Here is a 26546-nt window from a genome sequence, read left to right as displayed (position 1 = left end):
CATTTTCGTGTGGACCACTGGCAAAAGTATCTGAGGTTTTAAACTGTTCCACGTGTCATCATCCATGGCATTCACAGGCACCAGCTTTCAATTAATGTGCTGCCTTCCTTTGTTTAATCCTCTAACCCTTCTTACAAGTCTGAATAGTCCCCATACCCCATCCAACCTTTCAGCTCACTGCTGAGCACTCACAATTTCTCATCTTGAATGGCACCACTAGCTAGAAAGTTCAGATGCATTAGGTGGTCATCACAGAGAAGAAATGGCACAAGTTCCCTTTTTGTTGCTCATTCAGTGGCTGTGCCATCCTGATTTACACTCCAATTAGTTTTGGTGCATGGGAGAGTAGACCATGAACAGATGTAGCGCAGTGGCTGTTCTAAACCAAGACAATTTTAAAATCCTTACTGTAATGAGGCAGCAAACAGATGTAGAGATAGCAATACCTCTTCTGCCTCTCAGATTTTATTTATCTTTTTAAAGAAATAAATGCATAGGTTAAGATTGAATTCAGACTTCAGACCATTTTATAGCCCTTCTGTAGGCTAATTCACCAAGTTGACTCCAGTTTTTCTTACTCCTACTTGCCTGTAGCTAAATGTGACAATGCTAGAGTCTGTGTGAGGTATGAACTTGTGTTTAATGAAATGGAGGAAATGACTCAAAGGCAAATGTTCCTATCTTAGTTCACACAGAGTCTCAAATTATGAAAGCACAAGAAGAACTATGGACAGTGACTTATCCAGAGCTAAGCATTAACAGAGTAACATTTCTTCCTACACCTCAGGATGTTCAGCTATGGACTTTAATATTGCCAAGTAAGACGAGAAACTTTTGAGGCAGCAAAATGAAAAGCAGGATTAAGCAGAGAGCAGGCCCTCAAGGTTAAACCATCATCACCCACTGGGTGTATTGATAGCAACACCACAAAACCAAAGCTCTTTGCATGAAAGGCTTAGCTTCTCCACTCAGGACCCTATCATATGACTAAATGTAATACAAGACAGTCCTGCCATTACTCTGAACTTTAATCATAATTAAACCACCACCACAGAGATATTCCAACTTATTACTAGAATTATACTATGATTTAATACTCCTGACATCACTTGACTAAACCATCATAGTGTTAGGTTTATTTAAATCTTGGAACTCAGGTATTTATCAGTTACATCCATCCATACAATTTTAATATACTGGAAATAAAAAAAAAAAAAAAAGCTATCCACAAACAGTATTCCAAGAATATGGAATTGCTTTGGCATTTGTAACTAATATCTTATGACATAATACAATGTTCTACTTAATTTGAAGGTCATAATTTTTACTTAGTAAAGGATGAGTTCCTGAACAGGTTTTTTGTTACTATATTCCCTTCTTTTTATAAAGCTTTGTGTTGTGTAATGTATATTGATTCTACTTATTAATGAAGTGTAGAAATTAGGAAAACATTTACTTAATGTCATAAATATATATTTGAAAACATAAATATTGTATTTCTGTCTGGTTTAAAACCATTGGAACTACTGCATAGATTCATCCACAGTCTATAGTAGGCTTTCTTCCTAGAGCAGTTCTAACACTTCACTAAATATATACCATTCCTCTTTATCTCTTTGAAGAAAAACTAATCACACCCACAGCTTGCAGTTACCAAAAATATGTTGCATCAAGCATTTTCAAGAAAGTGTATTTTTCCCTTTTTTTTACACCAGGAGGCATATTTTTACTTCATAGAGTTCTACTGCATAGCTCTGCCTCATGAAACCCTTAGATATGTTAACAATTCCAATCTAAATTTAAATCCCTGACAGCCTTTACAAAACCACAGCAAAAGAAGAATTCTTCACTAATGAGGTGGGTTATTCCTTTTATTGAGATGAAAGCCACATGTACAGTAATAAAAAATAACATTCTGCCCCCGATTGCCAACAAACAAAGCCGCCATTTTCTTTTGAGAGATTACTGAAGAGATAATTGACATTAAAATGTCGGACAGCTGTATACATTCAATGCAACTGATGATAAAGACGATGTTTGTTTTAAAAGTGCTCTTTCCTATATTCACACTTAAAACCATTATAATTTGGGGTTTGGGGTCCATAAAGTCATACCAGTATGTATGATTTTATAGTGATTTTTTTCACTTCTTTGTTGGCAGGTTTTTAGATCCTACAGAAACTTAATATTTTCTAAATTCTTATCTGATATACTAAGACATAATCAGCTGATTGCTCTTTGGAATATCTTCCTTCACTTTTTATGAAAATTGTAATATATACATGAAGTTTCCAAGTGCAAAACATAGTATTAATTTAGAGAACATGGGAGGTCAGCACTCCACATAACAAAGCACAGTTCAGAATATTCAAAATCATTAGTTTCCAAGAAATTATAGAATCTCCTTTTTGATATCTACTTTTGGGTTGTTTTGTTTGTTAGTTTTTTTTTTAATAGCCTCTCAACACAATAATATTTACAATCTTTCTCTTTTGTTTGTCATCATGGTGACAAATAATGTATCATGCTGTTTTCCCTTCCTGTTGGCCTGTGGTTCTGGCAAAGTCACAGTCAACAAGGCAAGGGTAAAGTTGTTAATCACTACATTTACATGCAATAAAAACATTGTAACGTATACAAAGCTTGTCTAACTAATCAATATTGTGTGCAAATTTATGTCTTCATAACTGCAGCTCTTGAATAATGAGACTTCCTGTCTCATTCCTTCAATATTTGATTTGTTAGCATTATCATTTCAATTGTTGTTATTATAATTTAATTATGCAAGGGAAAACCACAGTGCTGGTGTCAGTCTTTAAAGTTATATTGTTTTTTTTTACTCACTGATGTAAGAATTTTTATCAAGCATATCAGGACACAAATGAGACAAAGGTAAAATAAGAAGTTGCAACTGGTAGGTTAGCACCGTGGTTTTCTGGTAATCAGTTAATACTGACCTATTAACAATGGCAAAATAGAAAAGATATTTTAGCAAACATTGTTAGAAATGTTATTTTTTACTTCATATTTCTATCTTGTTGCTGCCTTTTTATAACCACAGTGACAGTGTGTGGTTGAAAGTGTTAGTACTTAGTGTCTATTTTAGTTTCTTCTGGTGAGATTGCTGGTTTAAGATTAGAGAGATGAATGCACTCTCACTGTGTATGTTTCTTTCATTAAACCATGCAATTGTAACTCTCGTGTCTCTGTTGAAATTAATGATTGCAAGAAATATGTCAATAAAGTTTCTCATACCTTGTGGCTTCAATAAGGTGTTTTTTGGTTGATATTTTTGTTGTTGTTGGTTTGGTTTGGTTTGTTTTTCTAATTCAGGTTTTGAAGACCTAGGCCTTGGTCATTCTTCAAATAGAATTAAAATAGTAACATACAAATATCAAGAAACAGTGGCTGCATTTTTATTCATATAAATTCATGCTGTACAATAATAAACACATAATTCATTGGGCATTAAATTAACTAACTAAAATTGCTCTCACCATGAGGTAAGGACTTTACTACCAAGATTGACATCATATTCGCATGAGCTACAGCAAACCTTTACTTAAAATGAAGTTTCATAAAAATAGTGGGACAAGTCTTCATTTTTTGTGTAGATTTTTTTTCTTGGAGATCATAAGAAAACATTGCCATAAACCACTTTTTTTCCTCTTTAGTTGAAACATTTTAAATCGAAATAAAATATTGTTCTGAAACATTTAGCATATAAAACTGGCATCAGTACACAGAGTACATTCCACTAAGAATTTTCCTTACTTTATAGATGTATCATGTACCTCAGCATAGCCCAATTATTTTCATAAACAACAATCTCTTAAATATCCACTGAACTGTAGCTCCTTCTGCTGTTAAATAGTACTATTTAACATTTCACTGCAAAAGAACTAGAAATAAATTTGCATACATGTGAGAGGATACAACGTTGAAATGATACTACATCAGTTATTTTAACCCCGTAAAATAATTTTGCCCAATCACCAGATAGAATTTTTTCTTCCGAACGTTGTCACAGGATTTTCAATAACCACAAAGTGTCTTAAAATCCCTTTCATATCTCATCCAAAAACTTTTCTCTGCAGTAGAAAATTGCTTTTGACAAATGTCTAGGCAAGAACTTGATACTGAATAAGACATAAAAGACAAATCCATCTAATGGGCAGCAAGACTCCCTTCCTGCTTAGGGTTTTCTGTAACAGTAATGACTATATAATTCCCTTCTTAGTTTGTGTGATTTCATGAGATATAGAATGTATGGATTATTTTAATGTCTGTCCTAATTCAGTCTTACAAAAGGCAAAAAAATCTATACTTAGATATCTCACTAATCATCCATGCAGTTTGATAGTTGGAGTTACAAGTTTACCATGAATTTAATATCCCCAGGGCTAAACTAGGTGCAACCACAAACTTCCTATACAGCTGTTATGAACGTGTTCACCTGACTAATCTTCTATCAGTCTCTGTAACAGGGATGAATAGTTCATCATGATTAGCACACTGCATTTGCACAATGTGTCTGACACAAAAATTCTAAAAAATCATGTTTAATAACTTGGTATGAAGTTTACTAAGCCCATTTTCCTAACTCCTGAAGGATTTTTATGTCACATATAGAAGAGATGTTCAATACAGAGTCAGCAAAGCCAACAGGAGTGCCAAAACACAATGCTACCTTAAAATTCCTCCCTGGTCTTGTTAAACCTTTCACACGTCTCATATAGGAATTAGGAGAATTGCTTAAACAAACGCACCTTCTTGCTTCAGAATCAATCCATTAATAGTTGCTATTCTTTTATACTTCTTTGTATTTCTACATATTTAGGGTTTAAGATCATAGTTACAACAACATTTCCATTTGGGTAAAGAAAATAAAATGTAAGTGTCATATCTAGGAGAAAAAGGAAAGGGAAAGGAGAAAAGGGGAATAGGAAACTAGAACACTACTCAGAGTTGTTCGCATTGTCTCTTCATGGAGTTTCACCCAACACACCTTCTCAGTCCTCCCAGAGAAAGTATGAAGTAAGCATTTCTCAGGTCAATGTGTCACAGTTCACATTCTCATCTGCCATGATTTAAATGTCATAGTTCACATCCAGTTCTGCCCAAATGAGAAAATGGACCTTAATATTGTTCATCAGATCCCCAGATCTTTCCTGGTTTGTACAGGCCCAGTGACAATTTAATCATCTATACAAAAAAGGGAAAAGACCAAAGGGAGAAACTAATTCTTATTTCTATACTCCTGGGATGCAAGAGAACAAAAGTTCAATTACCTTCCAAGGGCACTGATAAAACTTTTAACCTTCGTCCCCACATTCTACACAGAAAATGAAAGGTTTAAGGGCACTATTACTGCTGCCCACTCATAGTTTATGGTAGATCCAGTACCAAAATACTAGTCAAAATATTGGTTAAGACTTCCCTTCATTTTTCGGTGCTGACTGTCACAAAAAGTACTCCAACAATGTAAATGTGTTACAGAGAAGAAAGAAGAGGAAAGACAGAAATTCCCCTATCAGGTAAATTGCACATAAATATTTGTATGAAAGTGCATATCCTACAGTTTCAAAAAGCAGAACACCATGGCATTTCAACCTAACCAAGAAACCTTGCGTAAAATTGTAGACATGTGATAGAAATATGGGTTTTCTACACTTTTCAGTGCTTCACTGATTTGCTATTTTCTGTGTTAGTCTAACATTATCTAACACTAACCATGTTAGGGCAACCTTGTCCTTCCTCTTTAAAATTATAATTAGAATTACTTTCCTAAAAGAAAGTCCAATGCTAAATAGCAACAGCACCACCAACATTAAGGAAAGATTGCTACCCTGTAGGACTTTCTTCTTCCCAGCTCTTCTCACTTACTGTGCAATTAGTATGGCGCTATTTTTTTTTCTCACTGGACATATTTTTGTTTCTACAGTAAAATTACAGCATGAGGCACTTCAGACACACTGCAGTATTTCCTACCAATTGTTTTGCGCTATATGACAAAATATTCATGCACATGGTTAAGAACATTTCGATGTTGCAAAGCTCAGAGGGATGAAATAGAAAATAACCGAGTTACCAAAGGAATTCAGGTAAGCAGAGCACTGATGGTGACTCACCGGAGTTGGGGTCAGAGTTGCCATCAGCTTCAGTCCTCTTGTCCGGTGAAGCCTGGTCGTAGAATTCGTCCTGCGGCTGAACCAGAGGGAGAGGGTGTGAGATCAGGGTTCCACCACCCACTGGCTCGTGGTCTCCTAGACCACTGTCACTGCAGCTTTCCTGGGAGCCATCAGGGAGGTGAAATGTAACACGGCGCTGGGACTACAAAGAAGAGCACAGGACACACTGATTAGTGCTCTTCTTTTCTGTTCTCCTGACTGGTTTGGGTTTTGTTGTTTGTTTCTTATTAAAAAAGAAAATAAAATATTTTTTAACATAAAAATAGATTCCTGGCAATGCTTATGAAGCAATTTTTATTTACCATATTTGCTTGTTTGTTTTGTTTTGGATTTGGATTTATCTTTTTTTTTTTTTTCTTATTTTTCTTTTGGCTTAGATTTAGGACATTCCACAGAGGATGGCAGGCAGGAGAGGCAAATTTCAAAGTTTTGCACAAGCTCATCTGTGAAGTAAACTTCTCATAAGAAAGTGACCATTGGACCCATATATTCTTTCAAAATGTTAAAAGCATGATCTATAAAAACTCTGAGAAGCAGGAACATTGCAAACTATGTTGTGAAAAGTAAAGAACATTAAAAAAAAAAGCAGTAAGCATATATTTCTGAGGTTAAAACTTGGGTTATTACTATTCAAACTGCAAAAGCGAGTCTACCAAGTTAACATTTCCTGAAGCTCTTAGAAAAGAAACAACCAACCACAGTCATCTCAAAGGAAAAAAAGAAAAAACAAAACAAAAATCTGCAGTGCACACTTGGATTAATTAACCATTATTGATTCTAAACCTCTTTCATCTGGAGAAATAACCCGACTTTGTGAATTGTGGCCATGGAATGCTACAGTGATTCCCCATGAGCTCCAGTGCTGATAGCACTGCTGCGAATTGTTTAGCAGCTGTGACTGTGGGATTCATGAAAGGAATATTATAGGTCTTCACGGATCAAAATACTGCATCTTTGAAGCACTGGAAACAACTAGTTCAAGAGTACCTCAAGAGAGTGGTTAAATTAAGGTAAGTGCATCTTCCCACAGAAATGAGTTTCAGCAGCAGGGAGCCTTGAGTGATCTGGTTAGCTAGATTGGCTTAGAATAAAGAAGAGATTCACAAAGTTTGTCTTAAACAATTGTTTAGTTTAGTCATTACTTTCTTATCAATGTTAGCCACCTGAAAATTATATCTAAGCTAATCATTCAAGATTTCTACAGTGAGAAGGGAATATCAGCAAGATATTACAACAGGTAACTTCCACTAATTACTAATACTTAAAGTTAAATTTGAGTGTCCCAAATAGAAGAAAGTTTTCCTGAAGTTAACAGTATCAGTATTATGCCCTGAATCTTTTACTTTTTTCTTTTGCCCTGACTCTCCTTTTTCCACTCTTTTTTTTTTTCTTTAATGAGGAAATCCTCAAGTTAATAGTACTAACTGTATGTTTGCTTATTAAAAACTATTTGTTAATGGTAATTGCTACCATTTTATAGGATGATCAATATCCTCTACCAGTTTTCTTTTCATTTCTCTCCCATGGGTGGACATAGATAGATGATTAAGTCAGTTTTTGGGTTACTGTGTGCTTTGGTATAGAAATAAATGTAGTACTATTCGCTCTTGGCTGTGATTTTATAATTAGCACTTTGCTTTTAAGTTCCTGTTCTAGCTTCAGGATTAGAATCTAGCTATAGCAAAACCAAACCAAATAGATCCTCTGAGTCATTAGGTTGCACTCGTTTACATCAGCGGAGGACTTGACTTTATATACTATCACTAAGCAAACTTTTACTACATAATTTAATACTTTTCCTTATAACTTTTTCATTCTGGAATTCCCACCATGAACAATTATTTTTTTTTTTAATCACCAGCAATTTCTTCTCCTTCAACATGAACAAAATCTAAATATAGATAGCTAGACAGCTTAAAATCTTCTCTTTCTGCATTTATTTTCAGTAACCTAAATTTAGAGATCTGGTTTTTTTTTAAAGTAAGAATTTATGTCACTAGTTAATCAATAATAAGCACAGGAAAAGAAGAAGATTACTTTAATATTTTCCAATTACTTTATTTTTTTTTTTTAATTAAAAGACTCTATGCAAAAATATGAATGACTGAGAAAATAAAACCTTGAAGTAAGGCAGGAAATGGAAAGTTCAGAATCTGCTCTGATTCTACACCGACAGGAACCAGTCAGCCAGTAAAATGGCACAGACCTAACACTAATACTGGCAACTTCTTAGCTGATAGTGCTATAAATTTTTAAATCCATACTTGAAGCGATAAGAAAAAAATATATCAGCTTGGCTTTCTGAGCCTCCCACTGAGGACACCACAAATCACAAAGGATTATAAAAAAGCTAAAGGTCACATAAACACTGATCCCATTCCAGAGATGATGAATGGACAGCATACAGTCTGTCAAGAAACTTTAGACTAAGCTGTGCCATCAAAACAATGAGGAAAAGCCTTCTGCAAAGAGAAATTCAAAGCAAACACTTTGTTTATATATATTGAGACATATATTTGTTTATATATGTTAAGACATATATTAATTGTAAGGGAAACTGCCAGTCAGTCTACTGGGAGCTTATGCTGGTGTGTGGCCACCTCCACCAGCTGTCCAGTCTAGGACCCTCCTGCCTGCAGGGACCCAGGGTCCCTGCTGAGGTTGAGGGATGCATATGCCAATTTTACCTTTCCACTGGCATAGCTACTTCCATACTAAGACTGACTACATCCCACATGCATAAAGGCACTCACATGGACAATGTGGGAAATGGCAATCTCACATCTGGCCAGCTGAGATGAGCCTAACAGTGGAAGATGGGGGGGAGAGGGGAGGGAAGAAAGAGCCCTGGGGGTTTTTGAGTGTACCCTCAGGTGGCAAGAGGGAAGTGTTGGTGATGTCTTTGCATATACTTTGGGATCTCTTTTGTCACTGTGCTTCTGGTTCTCTGTAAAATATTCACTGCTTTTCCATTTAAACTTTCCACCTCTTTTGCAATCCATTTGTCTGGGTCTCTTTTTTTTTCTGCCGGTGGTGGGAGGAAAGGGAGGATCGGCCCTTCAACCCACCACAACCATCATGGACCCTCCATCCATCTGATATCCCTGCCCACACCAGGATCTCTTGTGCCCTGTCTGGTGCAGCCTGGAGTTTGCCAAGCTACGCATGCACCGCCCACACATCTACTTCATGTAAAACACAGACACTCACCCTCAGAAGCTGGCACTTGGCACTTGGGCTGTGAGCTGTGGTCCTGAACTAGCACTAAGCTTTTTCTTATTTTTTTTTTCCTCTCCAATAATATCAGGGATTATTCTTTCAGAATAAAAACAAACAAAAACCCCCAACCAAACAAAAAACAATCCTACAACATGCTTAGACTATGCATTTATCTGCTACTCGTCTGTGAAACCAAATGCAGCTTTGTACCATGTTTACGTAAAGACAGAATCAAGCTATTCTGAACAATTAGGTTTATAGTAGGTACAACACAGGTAGTAATAATAACAAGTAATTACAATTTTTAATTATGCTATTACATATGCAATATTATAAACAGCATGATGTAGGGTTATGGTTCAGGTTCATAACACTTGGCTAAAATTCAAATCTAAAATCCATGATGTATTCAATCATAAACCATCATTCAAGGGGAAGGAAATAGGAGTTTGCTTTGGATTCTGAAATCCTTATTTTTAATCAGGAAATATAGTATCATTGTTATGTGAAATTCAAAATGGACAGGAAAATTCAGCCGAAACAGTATGATTTTAATTCTTTTCGAAGTAATTTCAATATATACCTCAGAACCATTTGACTAAATAGGGTTTTGAACATGGGCTGATTTTTAAAATCAGGAAAAAAAATCTCACCACTTACAAGAAATTATTCTTCTTTTAATCACCTATTGCACAGATTCTATAAAGCTCATTCAGGTAAAGCATGACTTCATACCCCCAGGAGACATGGAGAATAATTAATTCTGTATCTTAAATGGCAATAAAGGATACAAAGCTCTGGTACTGATAGAAAAGATAGTTCAAGTGTAATTTGAACTTAAAGAAAAATTTATTTACTGTGAGGGTGACAGAGCACTGGAACAGGCTTCCCAGAAGGGTTGTGGAGTCTCCTTCTTTTGAAACTTTCAAAACCATCCTGGACACATTCCTGTGCAACCTGATCTAGGCATACTTAAAAGGCAGGTTGGACTAGATGCTCTCCAGAGGTCCCTTCCAACCCCTGCCATTTTGTGATTCTCTAATAAGAACATATTTATTTTTCTGTTTTCAGATGGTCAAATAGTTGATACAGTTTTTAATCATAGTTGCAACCAAAAAATATATCAAATCAAACACACATGAAAGGATTCTAGCTGCTTAGTTCCTGCTTCAACTAAACCAAAGACACACCTAGTACTTTCTAATAGTTGTCATTTGTGGAACCACTGAACATAATAGCTATGGTACTTGAAAATGCCAGCTATTTACAGAAAGATATAAGGGAGGGCATGCATATTACTAATCTTATTTTCAAGCACATAAAAGCATAACCTGTACTTGACATAGCATATTGAATTTTTCTTGATCACAATTTTTATTTTGAGATACTGAAATTGAAAACGGTAAGTTTTATCTGTGGTTAATTATTATTTTCCCTTCCTCATATTCTTCTACCCAATTTTTCTCACTTCTCTTGTCTTGATTTCAGGAATTCAGTGGTGCCCAATGATAGGACATGTATTAATGGGCACAAAACACAGGAGGTTCTAAAGAGCAGAAAACATTTTTATTGGACTGAGCACTGACAGAAGTGGCTCAGAGATGCTGCAGAGATATTGAAACGCCATCTGGACATGATTTTGGACAAACACCTCTAGGTGTCTCTGCTTGATCAGAAGAGTTGGACTAGATGCCCTTGAGTGGTCTGTTCCAACCCCATCCATTCTGTGACTCTGTGAATTCTAATTGGAAATAAAAGAAAATCTAGAAACATCTGGAGCAGCTTCATAATTTTCCAGTGCTGAAAACATAATTCTTCACTGAAGTGCTTTATTTGTGAAAATCCTAGCCACAGAAAAGCTATTCTGATAAACAAATTTGTAGTTTTGTTCAATTCAAATCTGTTGCTTTGGAAAGTGGCATAAGACATTAAAGATACAATTCTGAAATCCATACTTAAACATGATTTTCTATGAAAAGGGACAATAACAGTAAAGTATGGGCATTGCTTGTGAGACTAAGCTTTTTGCTGATGCTTTGTTTTCCCAGAAAATATCATACAGAGAGAAAGTGATCTGTAAATAGTGCAAGTTATTTTGTTGACCTGAGTGATGAAAGTCTGAAGAAGAGGAAAGATCATGCTATGTGATAGTGAGTGTTTGAAACGTCCTATGGCAGATGAGTTATATGCTGTGATGGAAAGAGAACTTTAATATAGGAAGTATAAACACTAGTTGTCAAAACTGTTCAATGCTTTCCATTGTATGCTAGCTTCCAAAATGCATTTTACTTTCAATTATGTGCTTGAGTCAAGTAGCAAGCTGCAAAAATCAGCATTAAGAGGAACTTTCACATGGTGAGATTGTTTTATGTTTCAGACCAGACTTTCAAGCTTTCTACAATTATTGTATTGTCTTTGTTAATCAGGGATACAAGAAATGATTATACCATTGTTCCATTGCTGAATATCTCACAGGGACAGACATTGTTATGGAACAAGCTGTAATTAAAAAAAAAAAAAAAAAATCTCTGCTAGGTTGCTGCAAACAGAACATGCTAAATTTTAACCAATTTGGATGCCTTCTGAATTGACAAATCTGGTACTTTAAACACCATGACCTCTTCTCCACCTAATATTTTTGGAAGTTGATTTCTGTCCTTGATTTTTCAGACATGTGGAAATCACAAAACATCCCATTTCACGGCAAGCCAAATTGAGTTTTATAGAATGGTCCCTACATTTGCATACTGGAATACATATCTGAGGATGACATAGATTCAATTGCAATTGTTACTCTTGTTATACCAGGTAATAATTTGATTTATTCTGCTAAATTTCGCAGTGTTACATTTCAGCAAACTATACTGCAACATATTACCAGAAAGTATAAAAATAATCATCTGTTGTGTCTCTTTTACTCCTTAGTTTGAAGAGAGCTGGCCTTTTTTTCAGTGTGGAAAATATTATCAGTTACAGTCTCCCTACTGATGTAGATGGCCCCAAGCACATTTAAATGTTGAGAAGAAACATCCTCTTTTGTTGAAGAGCTTAGTTTTGCAAAGACAGTGAATGAAGAAAGACTTGAAGACAAACTCTACGGTTTCAGTCATGTTTTGCTGTAATATCACTTTCTTCCTTTGTTTATGTAGTCATGCTCCTTCATTGTGTTTCATGAAACTATAATCTTTGTGCTACAAATTATTCCTGGGTTTTATTGGGTTATTTGTTTATATATATTTGTATTTATATATGTATATATGTATATGTATATCTGTATGTGTATATATATATATTAAGATTGGACTATCTGAAGACTGACAAGCTTTCAATTAAAGACACTAAACACAGGACTATCATAGTCTATCTACGGTCATTTGGACTCAGGTTACATTTGACCTAAACGGAAAGCCAAGCGTTACAGTTTAATCTAGTCTAAATCAGAGTATTATCTTGTTCAATTTGGGACTATGGTAAAATGATAATAGATTTCTAATATTTTCAGTCTTATCCCCCATCCTCCTGAATTAATTATCTGAGAGTCAGGAAAACAGTTTTAAGACTACAATTACGCAAATAACTACTTCAGATGAATGGAAAGGCAAGTGGGGGGAAGAGATGAAAACTGCTGTACACAACAAAACATAAAAGAAAATTGCCAGGTGTGCTAGGAGTGGGCACCTAAGCTAATGTTCAGAAACGTTATTCACTCAAAGGGCTAGACATTAGTAAACCGTAGTTTGCTATACATGTTCTTATGGACACATCTGTGGGAAATAGTACAGAAAGGATTATTTTTAAAATAAATAATTTTGTAGATACCTATTGAAAATTGGTGATACAGCTAGAAAAGAAAGGCACCTTTAACAAACATTCATGTAGTCCTAAAAATATATATGACTTAGAAGAGCAGTAAAGTGCCTTTCTGAGGTGTCTGGACTTAACCTCTTACTACAGATGACAAAGTAACCTTAGTACACATATTAGAAGACTTAAGCCATTAATTAATTTCTTTGATAACTCTGTTGTTATACTCCTTAACATCAGACAGATGAGAATTCAGAGTATTCAAAATGAAATGCCTAAAGTTAACCTTCCACGAAGAAAATGTAGATCTTACACAATGTTCTTAACTATCTGGGCACACAACTTCAGACATCTAACACTTGAAATTTTACCTGATGTATCTAGGATATAAGAGCCCAAATAAATAGTTCTTACTGACAAAAAGGTACTACGCTGACTTATTTGTTGCTCTGGCACATCTTATATGAAGAGCTTGTTTGTATTACAGCATGCAAAAAAAAAAAATCACATATAAACAGTTTAGTTGTAATATGTGATTTTAGTAATTGAAAGACTTCAGTGACCTCCAATTTCCTTGTTTATTTTGAATTTGGTGATGCAGTCTCCCTAGCAAGATGGATAATGCACATTACAAGTGAACTCAATTGAAGGAGAACTGCAGCAGTACTGTACCAATTATAACAATGACCAACATAACTTCTCTTCACTTTGAGTTCTGCATTAGTAGAAGCATAAGTTAGAAGCATAAGTTGATCAATAATGCATATGAACTACTAAATTGTAGAAACAGATGTTGCTGAAATTTTACAAGTTTAATTATAACACTAAATTTGCCCTGATTTGCATTCTTTAAATCTCATATGGCTTCAGTAATGTGAACAGTGTAATAAAGATTCTGGGACTTTCTTTTAACTATAAATTACTTTTTTAAATGTGAGAAGAAACAATTGAGAATACTTTCTATCTGCAGAAAGTACATTATCTAGAAACTACATATAAAATAACCCTATTATTGTCATATATAAAAAAATATTCACTGTTGTGGTAATTTCAGGCTGTGCCTGGAATTTTTCCACAGATCTTGAACAGATTGTAGTAAAATGTAAATAAATCACCATGATAAATTCTATGTAATCCCATTGCATAGGTGTCCTGGTTTAAGGCCGGACAGATCCTCTATTGCCCTGAGAGGGGCAAAAGAATGACAGTCACACAAATGGATTGGAAAGTGATGGAAAGTTTAAATGGAAAAGCAATTAGTGTTTCACAGAAAGTACAAAGCATAGTGGCAAAGAATCCCAAAGCATACTGAGTCACTTACAGCACACCCAAAGGCCCCCGACACTTCTCTTCTCCCCACCTGAGGGTCTACTCAACACACACACACACACACACACACACACACCCCCCCCACTGCTAGGCTCGTCTCAGGCTGGCCACATCTGAGACTGTCCCGCTGTCCTCCTCCTGGCATTATGCCTAGACAGGCCAAAGAGGCCCTGGGATACTGCCCCACCATTACCTGGTAGGGAGCATCTCCTGCAGGAACAGAGAGGGAAGAAAGAAAGAGGAATGACTTTGCAGATGGATTTATAGGGCACAGGATTTATGGATATGAAATACACTGTTTCTTGTGTCCATCTAATGGGCTGGACACTTGGGACACCAGAGGTGTAAGAGGCACCCAGACTAAACTGTCACAATAGATAATAAACATAAAGCTCATAATGTAAACTAACTTTCTCTCTCTTTTCACTTCCTCTGCTCTAGCTGGTGCTTCTGCTGACTTTGCTGACCTTGGCTACATTGCTTTCTTGTGGCTGAGTACCTAACAAACAACCCTCTGCTCTTTTCTCTCCTCTATCGTGTACAGGGGAGTAGGGAGCAGGGACGAGGAAGCTATTAGTAGCTCCCCTGGTTTGTCCAGGGGGGCTCTTGTGCTGTTTATAAATTGTAAAGACTTGAAAATATTGTAAATACTGTATATTTTGTACATATTCATTGCATTTCATTTTAGATTGTAGTTCTGCTTCTAAGGACAACTTCATTTGCTTCCAACCGAGCCGGTCTGGCAATTTTAATGTTGGAGCATAATTTCAACCCACCACAACTGTTACATTTGCAGTTATATTTATAATGTTAAAGTAAATCATGCTTATAGCATTTAATGAGTTACAGAATTATTTCGTCAACTAAGGTTTATTAATCGCATTTAGTAAATACGTGGCATTGTATTGAGATATGTAGTATCACCTCAATAGCCATTCTTGATACTGCACCTTGTTGAAGCTGATCACAGTGCTGTGTATTTATGTTTTCATCACTGTCAGTCACTACAGCAGGTATGCAGAGTTATGCAGCACTAGGAAGCAGGAAATAGCCCAGTGTTCTTCATGAAAAAGAAAGATGTGATAAAAAACGCCTTAGTATTCTGCTCTGCTAGCATTCTCTAGGATGCCGTATAATGTTGGAAATCAAGAAAGATACAGCTCTTGTGTAAAGGTAGCAATCTGCTGTCTGAGACTCTGCAGCCCTCACTCTCTATTAGAGCTAACCTGAAGATTGGAATGCTTCATTTTCAATTCTGTATACAAGAGGAAGAAAAACATACTTCAAAATCCACCAATTCAGCAACAAATGACCAGCTGTCCAGTAGGAAGTATTGTGTCATAGAGCTTTAAACATAAGCAGATTAACACTTTTATAAAAGACAAAAAGAAAATTTGAAGCCCTTTAAATGGTCATAGGGACATCATGAGGTCAGACTTCACTTTTGAAGAAATTAAATTAAGAAAATCATATTTCTCCTCAATAAAGCAAGAATCAATGTATTCAGAAAAATATCCCTGAATTCTCATAAAGATTCTAAGGATATTCTGTATTAACGTGGGGGCAGGGGGAGGGCCAAGAAGGAGGCACTCAATTTAGGGATGCTGCAGGGAGAACAGTACATAAGAACATTGTCTCCTAAACTAGTACTGGTGTGTGTAGTGGGTATCTGTCACTGACAGGTCACTGGATTACAATTAATTCTGAGTCAGCAGTCATATGTTCTGCGAGCATGGAAAGCAAAACCAGCAATAGCATTGCTCTATGAGCATGTGAGTATAGAAAGCTGCTGTACATCTATTAACAAAATGGGCACTGTAGCTGTTCACATTAGATAAATGTATTTACATTGGAAAAGCTGAGAGTGGACATGACTGTCAAGGATAATATGGTTAAGCTGGTGCATCCTGGGAAAGATGCAATTTGTATAATTCATTAATTTTGAAACTAACGTTGTTATTCCAATCAATTGCACACACTCTAAGTGAATTAAAACACCCCTGTGTCGTAGCTTGGGCTGGGTGCCCTCTGCTACAGGGGTGTTTCCTGTGTCCAGAAGTCCAGCCCAGTGTGTGGACACAGGGAATTACGTATTTCCTATCATGATCCCTTACACCACTGTAAGTTTCATGGCAGGGTCTGGCACTTCCTCTTTCCTTCCTCTCTGCCACCTGGTAACTGGGGGAGAGATCTCCCAGCCATGGGCCTGGTTAGGCCCAAGGCCACGGGGGGATGGGCAGTCTCAGATCTGGCCAGCTGAGACTAGCCCAGTAGTGGGGGAGGGGAGGAGGAGCCCTGGGGGTTTTGGGTGCACCCTCAGGTGGGGATGGGTTCTTCCTGGGTCTGTTTTGGGGTTCTTGTCACTGTGTTCCTAGCTTTCTGCATGCACTCACTGTTCTCTATCTAAACTTTCCATCACTTTTGCAATCTGTTTGAGTCGTTATTTCTGCGTGTGGTGGGGAGGGGGTTTGCCCCAACCCATTACACCCTGTTAAAACATAGCTGCATCTCTACTAGTAAAATAGCTAGGCAATAATATATTTGCATCATAAAATCCTATGTTTTGTTCTATGGGACAGGATGTCCTTAAGAATGTCTTGCCTAAGAGCAAATTTCTAAATATACTGTGTGGGTTTTCTTTGTCTCTTTCTTTTAATTTTGTATATGCAAATACATGCTACAGAAAATTAAAAAATAAAATAAAATAAAAATCCCAGCTTTTCACTTAGGATTCTTCAGCAAACAATATAATACAAATACCGACAAACTCTTCTTCCATCACATATAACACATATGTACATCTGACTGGCAAAATCTTACAATGGCAAAGCTTGGAAAACTAAATCCACAGAGAACGTTAGGAGTTTTAGCAGCTGAATGGGCTCTTTTGTTTTGATAATGGATCTTTCATTCCTGTGCCATATTGACTATTGAGGTAAATCTCTGCTTCATTCTAGTCCTAAATAAGATGTAAAATGAACAGTGAGCAGACTAAGCTGTTTCCACACAAAGATTTCTGGGGGGAAAATATGAAAAAAAAATTCATCAGCAGTTCATTCCATAAGAAAGCTAAAGTCTCAATTGTTAACAAACAAGATGGGGGGAAAAAGAAGGGGGAAAAAGAAAGAGGATAAAGGATGGCCCTCTTGGATGGGAATCAGATACACAGAGGACCGTGGTATTACTGTACTATCAACACAGCAAATACTTTCATATATGCAACGAGAGTAATTAGTTCGAAATATATTTTCTGCTGGCCTCATGTAGAAGTCAAATGGGAGCTTTCAAGAATCACCATTATTATTAGACTTCATCCAATTTTCAGTATTGACACATTAAAACTTATAGGAAAAACAAGAACTATAAGTATCATCTGAATAATTCTAGAAACTGCTGCCTTGAAATAACCCAAGAGATAAGTTTGATAGTTTGTGTTCATGTTCTAGGATTGATTATTTAACCTGGTTTGTGCCAGATCATTGTAAGGTGCACTCACACTGATGAACTTTTTTTCTTTCTTTCAGTGCTCTAAAAGAATTAACTTCCTGGAAGTCTTCAAAGTTACATCAACTGATGCAAATAACCATCAACTGCTGCTTAGTTTCTACTGGAAATATATTCCATGAGTTATGTATCCAAACTTTCATGTGATCTTGACCTGTGACTTCTCCAACATCATCTGTCTACAAAAGTAGAGACGAGATATTGGACAGTTATTTTGAATATAAACCACTCAGTGAATGTTGCTTATATTTTTCCAGATTTGCATACTCAGTGTTTCTCATTTCACAGAATTTGTTGGATGCCATCACCTTTGATCCAAATGTTTAAAACTGATGGACTTATTTGTGCACTTTCCACCTAAAGCACACAACCATATCTATTAATGGAGACTGTCAAAGACTGCTGACTTTTGAGCACAACATCTACTAACATTTCAGGGGTAATATATATGCATTTTACAAATGTTAGTTTTTCATTAAGCAAACTGACAAGCACAAACCTTCTGGTTTACATCTTATTTTATGCAACAGTATTAAATAAAAGCATGAAAAACAGAGACACAGAGGAAAGAAATTGAACTTCACAAAAATATTATGAAGGTGTATGCAAATGCCCTGTGTGTCTCTGTTTTCCAGAGAATATTTACCAAAAAAAAAATGAAGTCCAAAGACTAAACCTAAGCCGATTGTTTATGCATATTGATATTGTGTCATGATACACTCTACATGACTAGCTATCTACAGAACAGACAGGACACATTTCTCAGTGAGAATTCAGCATGAGAATGATTTTTAAATAAAATATCAATATATCAGCAAATTGAGCTGAGTTGCATTATTGTTGTGATATCAGTTCCTCACATAGTAGCAGATCAGGATCATTCTGATATGCACTACGATGACAGATGGAAGAAACTGTAAGGTGGTACTTAGAGATTTAAGGTGTTATCACACTGTAGAATAGATCACAGAGCTCAGTGCCTGTGGAAGCCACCTTATCTCAGTCTTCACAGGTTGACAAGGCACGTATAGAATGCATTCAAAGTCCCTAGTTTGTTCTCTGTTGTTGACAGATCGCAGATATGGAAGTCTGAGACATTCCCACAGGAACTGCAAGCTGGTTGCTAACTAGTCAAGAATGGCAGAAAACCACACCCACTTCAGCAAAAAATATGAAAATGGAAAGTTTTGTTTTGTTTTTTTGTTTTAAGAGAGAGTGAGCAGAGCAAGAAGCTGTTGTTGCATTACAGTTACTAGTAATATAAAAAAGCCGTGAAAAGAACAGGCAAAACATTTCAAGGCTGAGAAAATTCTCTGCAATGGAGGCTAATCTTGAATTTCACACAATTTTGAATTTCATTTGAAGAAGGAATAAACATGGACTTAACTTAAAATCATAGAACTGTTTTATTTGGAAAGCGCCTTTTATATCACAAGTCCAAGTTAGCCTAGCATTACCAAACCACCGCCAAATCATGTCCCTCAGCACCACATACATACATATTTAAAAATGTCTCCAAGAATGGTGATTCACATCTCTGGACAGCCTGTCCAGTGGTTTACAACCCTTTTGGCAAGAACTTTTTTTCCAAATATCCAGTCTATTCCTTCCCCAGTGCAACCTGAGGCTGATTTGTCTGATTGTCTGTTACTTGGAAGAAGAAACCAACACTCACTTCACTACTACCTCCTCTCAGATAGTTCTAGAGAGCAGGTTAATCAACCCCAGTTCCCTCAGTTGCTCCTCATAATAGGTGTGCTCTAGAGCCTTCAACAGCTTCAATGCCATTATTTGGACATGCTGCAGCACCTCAATGCCTGTCTGGTAGTAAGAGCCCAAAATGCAGTATTCAAAGTGCAGCCTCACCAGTGCTGAGCACAGGGGGACAATCTCTGCACCTGCTGGCCATGCTATTTCTGATACAAACCAGTATGCTGTTGACCTAGGCTACTTGAGCATGCTGCTAGGTCACACTTAACTGGTTGATGGCCAGCATCCCCAGTTTCTTATACAGTAGGAAGTTTTTCAGCAACACTTTCCTAAACCTGCAGCATTGTATGGGGCTAAACCTGCAGCATTGTATGGGGCTGTTGTGATCCAAGTGCAGGACCCAGCACTTGGCTCTGTTGAAACTGATAAAATTAGTCTTGGAACATTGATTCAGACTTTTACGATCCCTCTGTAGAGCCTTTCTATCTTCTAGCAGACCAACAGTCCTGCCTAACTTGGTGTCATCTACAAACTTACTGAGAGTACACTCAAGCTCCTTGTCCAGATTATTGATAAAGATATTAAAGAGAGCTGGCCCCAGTACTGAGCCCTGGAGAACACCACTAGTGACTGGCCACCAGCTATATTTAATTCCATTCACTACCACACTCTGGTCCCAGCCATTCAGTCAGTATTTTACCCCACAGAGTCCACTCATCCAAGCCATAAGCAGACAGCTTCTCCAGGAGGATGATGTGGGAGGCAGTATCGAAGGCTTTACTAAAGTCCAGGTAGACAATATCCACAGCTTTCCCCTCATCCACTGAGTCACCTTGTCATAAGAGATTGGATTAGTCAAGCAGGACCTGTCTTTCATAAATCCATGGTGACTGGGTTTGTCACCTGGTTAGACTATATGTGCCATGTGATGGCATCCAAGATGATCTGCTCCATAACCTTCCCCAGCACTGAGGTCATCCTAATAGACCTGTAGTTCCCCAGAACATACCTCTTGTCCTTTTTTGTAGATAGGGGGTCACATTTGTTAACCTCCAGTCAATTGGGACCTCCCCAGTTAGCCAGAGCTGCTGATAAATTCTAAAGTCTAGTAAACCTAGTACATAAAACCTAGTAATGCCACTGGAAAGTTTTCTGCTGATATCAATAGGATTTGGATTGGTTTAACAGCATTTTTATTAGCACGAAAAACTGAAAAAAAAGAAAAACAAACCAGGTTTTTCTTGGCATCTAACATTCATGTTCTCAATATTTCTGACTTTACCAACCTCTGCAATCTAAATTACTTTATTCACTTTTTTCTTTTTTCACTGAAGACAGTCATAATACATAATCTACTTTTTTTGGCTTGTAGTGTTAGATTATCTTTTCCAGTGTGTGCTAAAAAGTGTTCACTGGATACAAAAATTTAAATCTGATTATGGCTTTTTAAATAAGCTTTAATATATTTAATAATCACCTAGGTTTGACATTAAGTGTTTAGTGTGTCTGTGCAGATTACTGTGCTTGAACTTCCTAGAATCAATTAAATATATATTCTTTTAATAGCTTATCTCTGTAGTTTCTAAATGGAGATCAAATTCTTAAGTACTACTAATGAAATAGGAGGCAAGCCCTCAACTTCTATATTATATAATTGCCAAAAAAACTTAGTAGAAAATGACATGGCGGTCAAAGCCAGGCTGACTTTTCGATATGAAATGACAGACATATTTCATTAAAGGATAAATCTTGAAGTTAGAATAGAATATCACAGTATCACAGTATCTCTAAGGTTGGAAAAGACCTCGAGGATCATTAAGGCCAACCTGTCACCACAGACCTCATGACTAGAACATGGTTCCAAGTGCCACGTCCAATCTCCTCTTGAACACCTCTAGGGATGGTGACTCCATCACCTCCCAGGGCAGCCCATTCCAATGGCTAATGACTCTCTCAGTGAAGGACTTTCTCCTCACCTCCAGCCTAAACTTCCCCTGGCACAGCTTGAGACTGTGTCCTCTTGTTCTGGTGCTGGTTGCCTGGGAGAAGAGACCAACCCCTTCCTGGCTACAACCACCTTTCAGGTAGTTGTAGAGGGCAATCAGGTCACCCCTAAGCCTCCCCTTCTCCAGGCTAAACAATCCCAGCTCCCTCAGCCTCTCCTCATAGGACTTGTGCTCAAGGCCTCTCACCAGCCTTGTTGCCCTTCTCTGGACACGTTCAAGTGTTTCAATGTCCTTCTTAAACAGAGGGGCCCAGAACTGGACACTGACTTGGGATGAGAATATGTGCAAATGCTCACCAGCATATCATTCACTGCATATGTTGTTCTGCAACTACCACTGGAATAGCTATACCCTCTCACCACAATTTTCTTTAATCTCTTAGCATAATACACTACCTGATGGGTGGTTTTAGCCGGGAGGGGTTTGGTCTCTTCTCCCAGGCAATCAGCACCAGAACAAGAGGACACAGTCTCAAGCTGCACCAGGGGAAGTTTAGGCTCGAGGTGAGGAGAAAGTTTTTCCCTGAGAGAGTCGTTAGCCATTAGAATGGGCTGCCCAGGGAGGTGGTGGAGTCACCATCACTGGAGGTGTTCAAGAGGGGATAGGATGTGGCACTTGGTGCCATGGTTTAGTAGTCATGAGGTCTTGGGTGATAGGTTGGACTTGATGATCTTTGAGGTCTCTTCCAACCTTGGTGATACTGTGATACTGTGATTCTGTGATCACTCACATTGCACCAAGGCAGAGTGACATAACAATGTACTGGAGGAAAATGGTAGGCTCATTAGATCAATCTCATTGCTGTCAGGCATTTCTCTGGAAGAATTTTTATGAAGTGGCTAAGACTACATAAATTCTTATCATAAAAATATCTTTTTCTATAGGAATAATCATAGATAACACTTATTGTAACTAGTTTTATTGAAAAAAATACAATGAAAAGGATTAAATAATTAATTCTGTACCTCATGCAAAAAGAGCATGAAACATGTATATATATTTTTTTATATATATATATATATATATCAGATTAAGGAAGTGCCTGATGTGTACTTCAAAAAAGGCTAGAGGGCCTGGACTTTTCTCCATAGAGGTAAGATTATTTATAATTATTTCTTAAGAAAATGTATACTTAAAAAAAACTTCTAGAACTGACAAGAGAAACTATCTGGATAATGTATTTTTGAATAGCAGTCCAAGCAACAACAGTAAAAAGGAGAAAAATAATTCAACATCAAAATATAGAGAGTTAACTTCATAATGAGGAAGATAAATGTTTCCCTCACTAAGAAAAAAATGATACGGTACATGCCCTGGGTTGACAGATGGAAGGAAAAGACAGACAGATGTGCTCTAATTTCTTGATTTCTCTCCTTTAGTCTTTTTGGTTTTTTTTCCTCCATAAGATGACTATAAGGCATAGATGAAACTGCTTACTCAATAACACTGGCTACAGATATTCACTAGAGCAGTAATGCCAAATATCATTTATAACTCTGCCCACTAGTATCATCTGAAATGGAATTCAGTAAGAAGGAAAATGACTAACAGCTGGCGCTTTCCTTAGATATGGCAAAACACCAAGCTGGTCCAGTTTGTGCAGCCCTTGTACAGGAGACCATCTGCAATGCTAGCCTGAATCTTAACAATTAGAATCAGAGGCCAGGTCAGACAAGTAGCATCTTAAAGAATTCATGATATTGAGTTTCTAAGATAAACTGAAAATGACAGAGAAGCTAACATGAGAGGATATGAACAGTCATGCTAACCCAGGGGATAGAGAGTGATCATGTGGTTAAATCAGAAGACTGATTCTGTGACAGATTTCATCATAATGAAATCAAAGACACAATAATCAATAAAAAGTTTCCCATTAGACTTAGAATCTTGTACCTAGGATTTACCTTCCAGATACTGAGAACTACTAGGGGATGGGTTCTGTCAGCTACCAGTGATGTGAAACACTCAATATTTTTGCTTATTGACAAATGAGAAAGTTCATTGACTTTTTTCTCTTTTTTTTCAGATGGACATAATGCTTATGAAAGCTAATGCAATACTTGAAAATTAATTTAAGATGCTCAGATTGAAAATGCTGTTCTAAGAATACCCATTTCTTCTACCTCAAATTATAAAACATGCTTATAAATTCCATTCACATTATTATAAAAGGCTTAAAAATGAGCAGGGGAAGGATAGAAAAGGAAACATCAGAGTGCCGCTGTGAGAGGCAGTCTTCAAATATTACAGGAAAGAATGCTGGTCCCTCACAAAATTTACAATCTGATTGAAGAGTGGATGGAGTAATGACAACAAGCGAACCATGGAGAAATAACAAAGGTAGCAGTAACTATTTCATATGATTACTATGGCTAGCTGTGTCCTGCTTGATGGATATAAAGCCTTATGCTTTCTGCTTGTTTCTGGGGACATGCTCTCCTTCTTCTTTTCATATCCTAATGCTGTTTTCTCTAGCCTATTAATTTCACTTTTATGATGATAAGCATTATGGTCATTTCACTTTTATGATGATGAATTTTACTTCAAGATATTCCTTTTCATGCTTTGATTTTTAAAACAATAATAAATAAAAATTACATTTACTCCTCCCTTCTCCAGACATTTCCTTGTAATGTCCAGTAGTCATCTACCTGCAAATAGCTAGGATATCGCTGAGAAAATAAACAGAGGAAGACACATTGTAAAGTAATGGTGAAAGAAGGATGTTCTGCATATTAAATGGTTGTGAAAACATTTCCCAGTAATTGCAGGAGTTGTTTTAATCTTAGAACAGGGCATTGTTCTGTGCTACCACTTAACTCACTATGTTTTCAGGCTATGCTTTATTGTTGCTTTAAATATATTTTTAACTAAGGTTTCCTCAAATATGCAGAAATCATTACTAAAAGTGATATGATACCATACATGAGCAGCCCAAGTGAAACCATATAACTACCTCTTTCTGAAATTTTTAATATTTATAGAGAGTACATGATATGGGCATTTATCTATAATAATATAAAATATTTTTATATAAATGATCTTTTATATATTAACTGTTTTTTATAGAAACTGTTTTCTTCAATCCTGCTTTCTGTCTAAACTCAAATGTGACTAACGTGTGCATAGAACCAGCCTCCAGAAGAAATGCTTCAAACAGCACCAATGAAAATTTTCACTGGTATTTAGTACAAAGATTGTATTTCATTTCATTTCGTATTGAGAGGACAAATCAGAGTAAACGTCTCTTTCTTTCTTTCTTTCTTTCTTTTTTTTTTCTTCTTTCCCTGCTGTTTTAACTTCAAGAAATGATCTCTTCTGGTTTTATCCTATTATAAGGATCGTTACAAAAATGGGAAACAATTAACACTGGATTTAATGCGTGAATGCCATAGAGCTGAAGTAATTGCACTCAAGGTCTGCTAACTTTTTAATCAGGCATTTGGTTTCAAGCTGCTCACGATTGATTCTGAGAAAAGAACTAACACAATCTAGGCAGCAAAAGCAGGTGTGCCAAAAAAGCAGACATGTTGGCAAAACCAATGCTAGTCTAGAGGGTAAAAGAAGCAAAAACTAATGGAAAATTCTTCTTAAAACACTTTTGCTTGGGATCCAGTCATAACTGAGTGAAATTAATTGAGGTAAATGAGCACAGAGAGAGGTTTTTTTTACCAAAATAATTAAGAAATATGAACAGTAAACCCACAAAAGCTCAGCTTAGAGAAAACTTGCCAGTAAGAATCTTAGTGAGCAGAATTAATTAGATTGGGGAGTTGGAATTTTCACATGCATTTTGCTACATAAATAAATAAGAAATACCATGAGAGGTTTCTGGAATTACAAGTAGAACACTTACTATTCTCAGAGTTTATTATTTGTTTTGGAGAAAAGAAATGATACTTTTTTTTCCCCCCCTATTATTTTTTTTTTTCCTATAATAAATCTGTTCTACATGATTAAGAGAGTCCAGAAGTTGGAAGTGTTTACTCAGCATTGCACTGGGTGTACTTACAAATTAATTGCATGTGTTGATGAAGACTATGGATCCACATGCACCTATCTACAGAATCACAGTTTTGTTAAAGAAGCAGGGGTATCTACTTGCAAGATATACTCTAAACAAAGTGCATGCTTATATCACTTTTCAAGTGAAAAACACACCTCCATGGTTTACACACAGTATGACAGCAAACTCTTTACAGAATTACCCTCAAGAAAAAATTGATTAGGTTTATACATTTGCATACCATTGTCAAGATTTGTGGGTTGGTTTGTTGGGGATGGTTTTTTGGGGGGTTGTTTGGTTTTGGGGTTTGTTTTGTTGTGTTTTTTTTTTTTTTTATTAATTTCTTTAAATCATCTGTGTACTTAATTTTAATGATTTTAGCTCACTTCTATACAAAATCCATCCTTATGTAGCAGTTCTACATAAGAATCTGAACCAAATTCACTGCCCAAGACTTCTGAATGAGAAATAGAAATCTATATTGAAAATAAGGACCCTTGTTAATGCAAACCAGGAAAGAATCTCATTTATGTATCACTAAGCATCATCCATCGGGGGAAAAAACAACAACAACAAAATCCAAAACAATCAACCAATCAATGTTGTTTACAAAAACAACCAAACAAGCAAAACCAAAAATCAACAAAAAATCACCTAGATAATAGGTAATCCAAAAGGTCTAGCATCTTTATTACACATATATCTCTGAAAACCTGGTACTAAAAACGCTTTCTGAAAGACTTACAAGAAACAGGATAAGAAACAGGATTGAGCTGA

At 36.5% G+C, this 26546-nt stretch overlaps 1 protein-coding gene across 1 annotated transcript in view; it reads right to left on the bottom strand.

Annotated features, from left to right (window-relative positions):
- LOC137455675 (protocadherin-9-like) overlaps positions 1-26546 on the bottom strand; it is an 810686-nt gene that overhangs the window by 291161 nt on the left and 492979 nt on the right. Inside the window, 1 exon segment of the mRNA XM_068166692.1 lies at positions 6132-6333. Coding sequence (XP_068022793.1) covers positions 6132-6333 — 202 coding nt within the window.

The sequence above is a fragment of the Melanerpes formicivorus genome, unplaced genomic scaffold (genome assembly GCF_026170545.1).
Source record: "Melanerpes formicivorus ecotype bairdi unplaced genomic scaffold, bMelFor1.0.p_v2 SCAF_104, whole genome shotgun sequence".
NCBI lineage: Eukaryota > Metazoa > Chordata > Aves > Piciformes > Picidae > Melanerpes > Melanerpes formicivorus.
The sequence above is the reverse complement of the archived record's forward strand: the minus strand, read 5'-3'. Positions and strand labels throughout refer to the sequence as shown.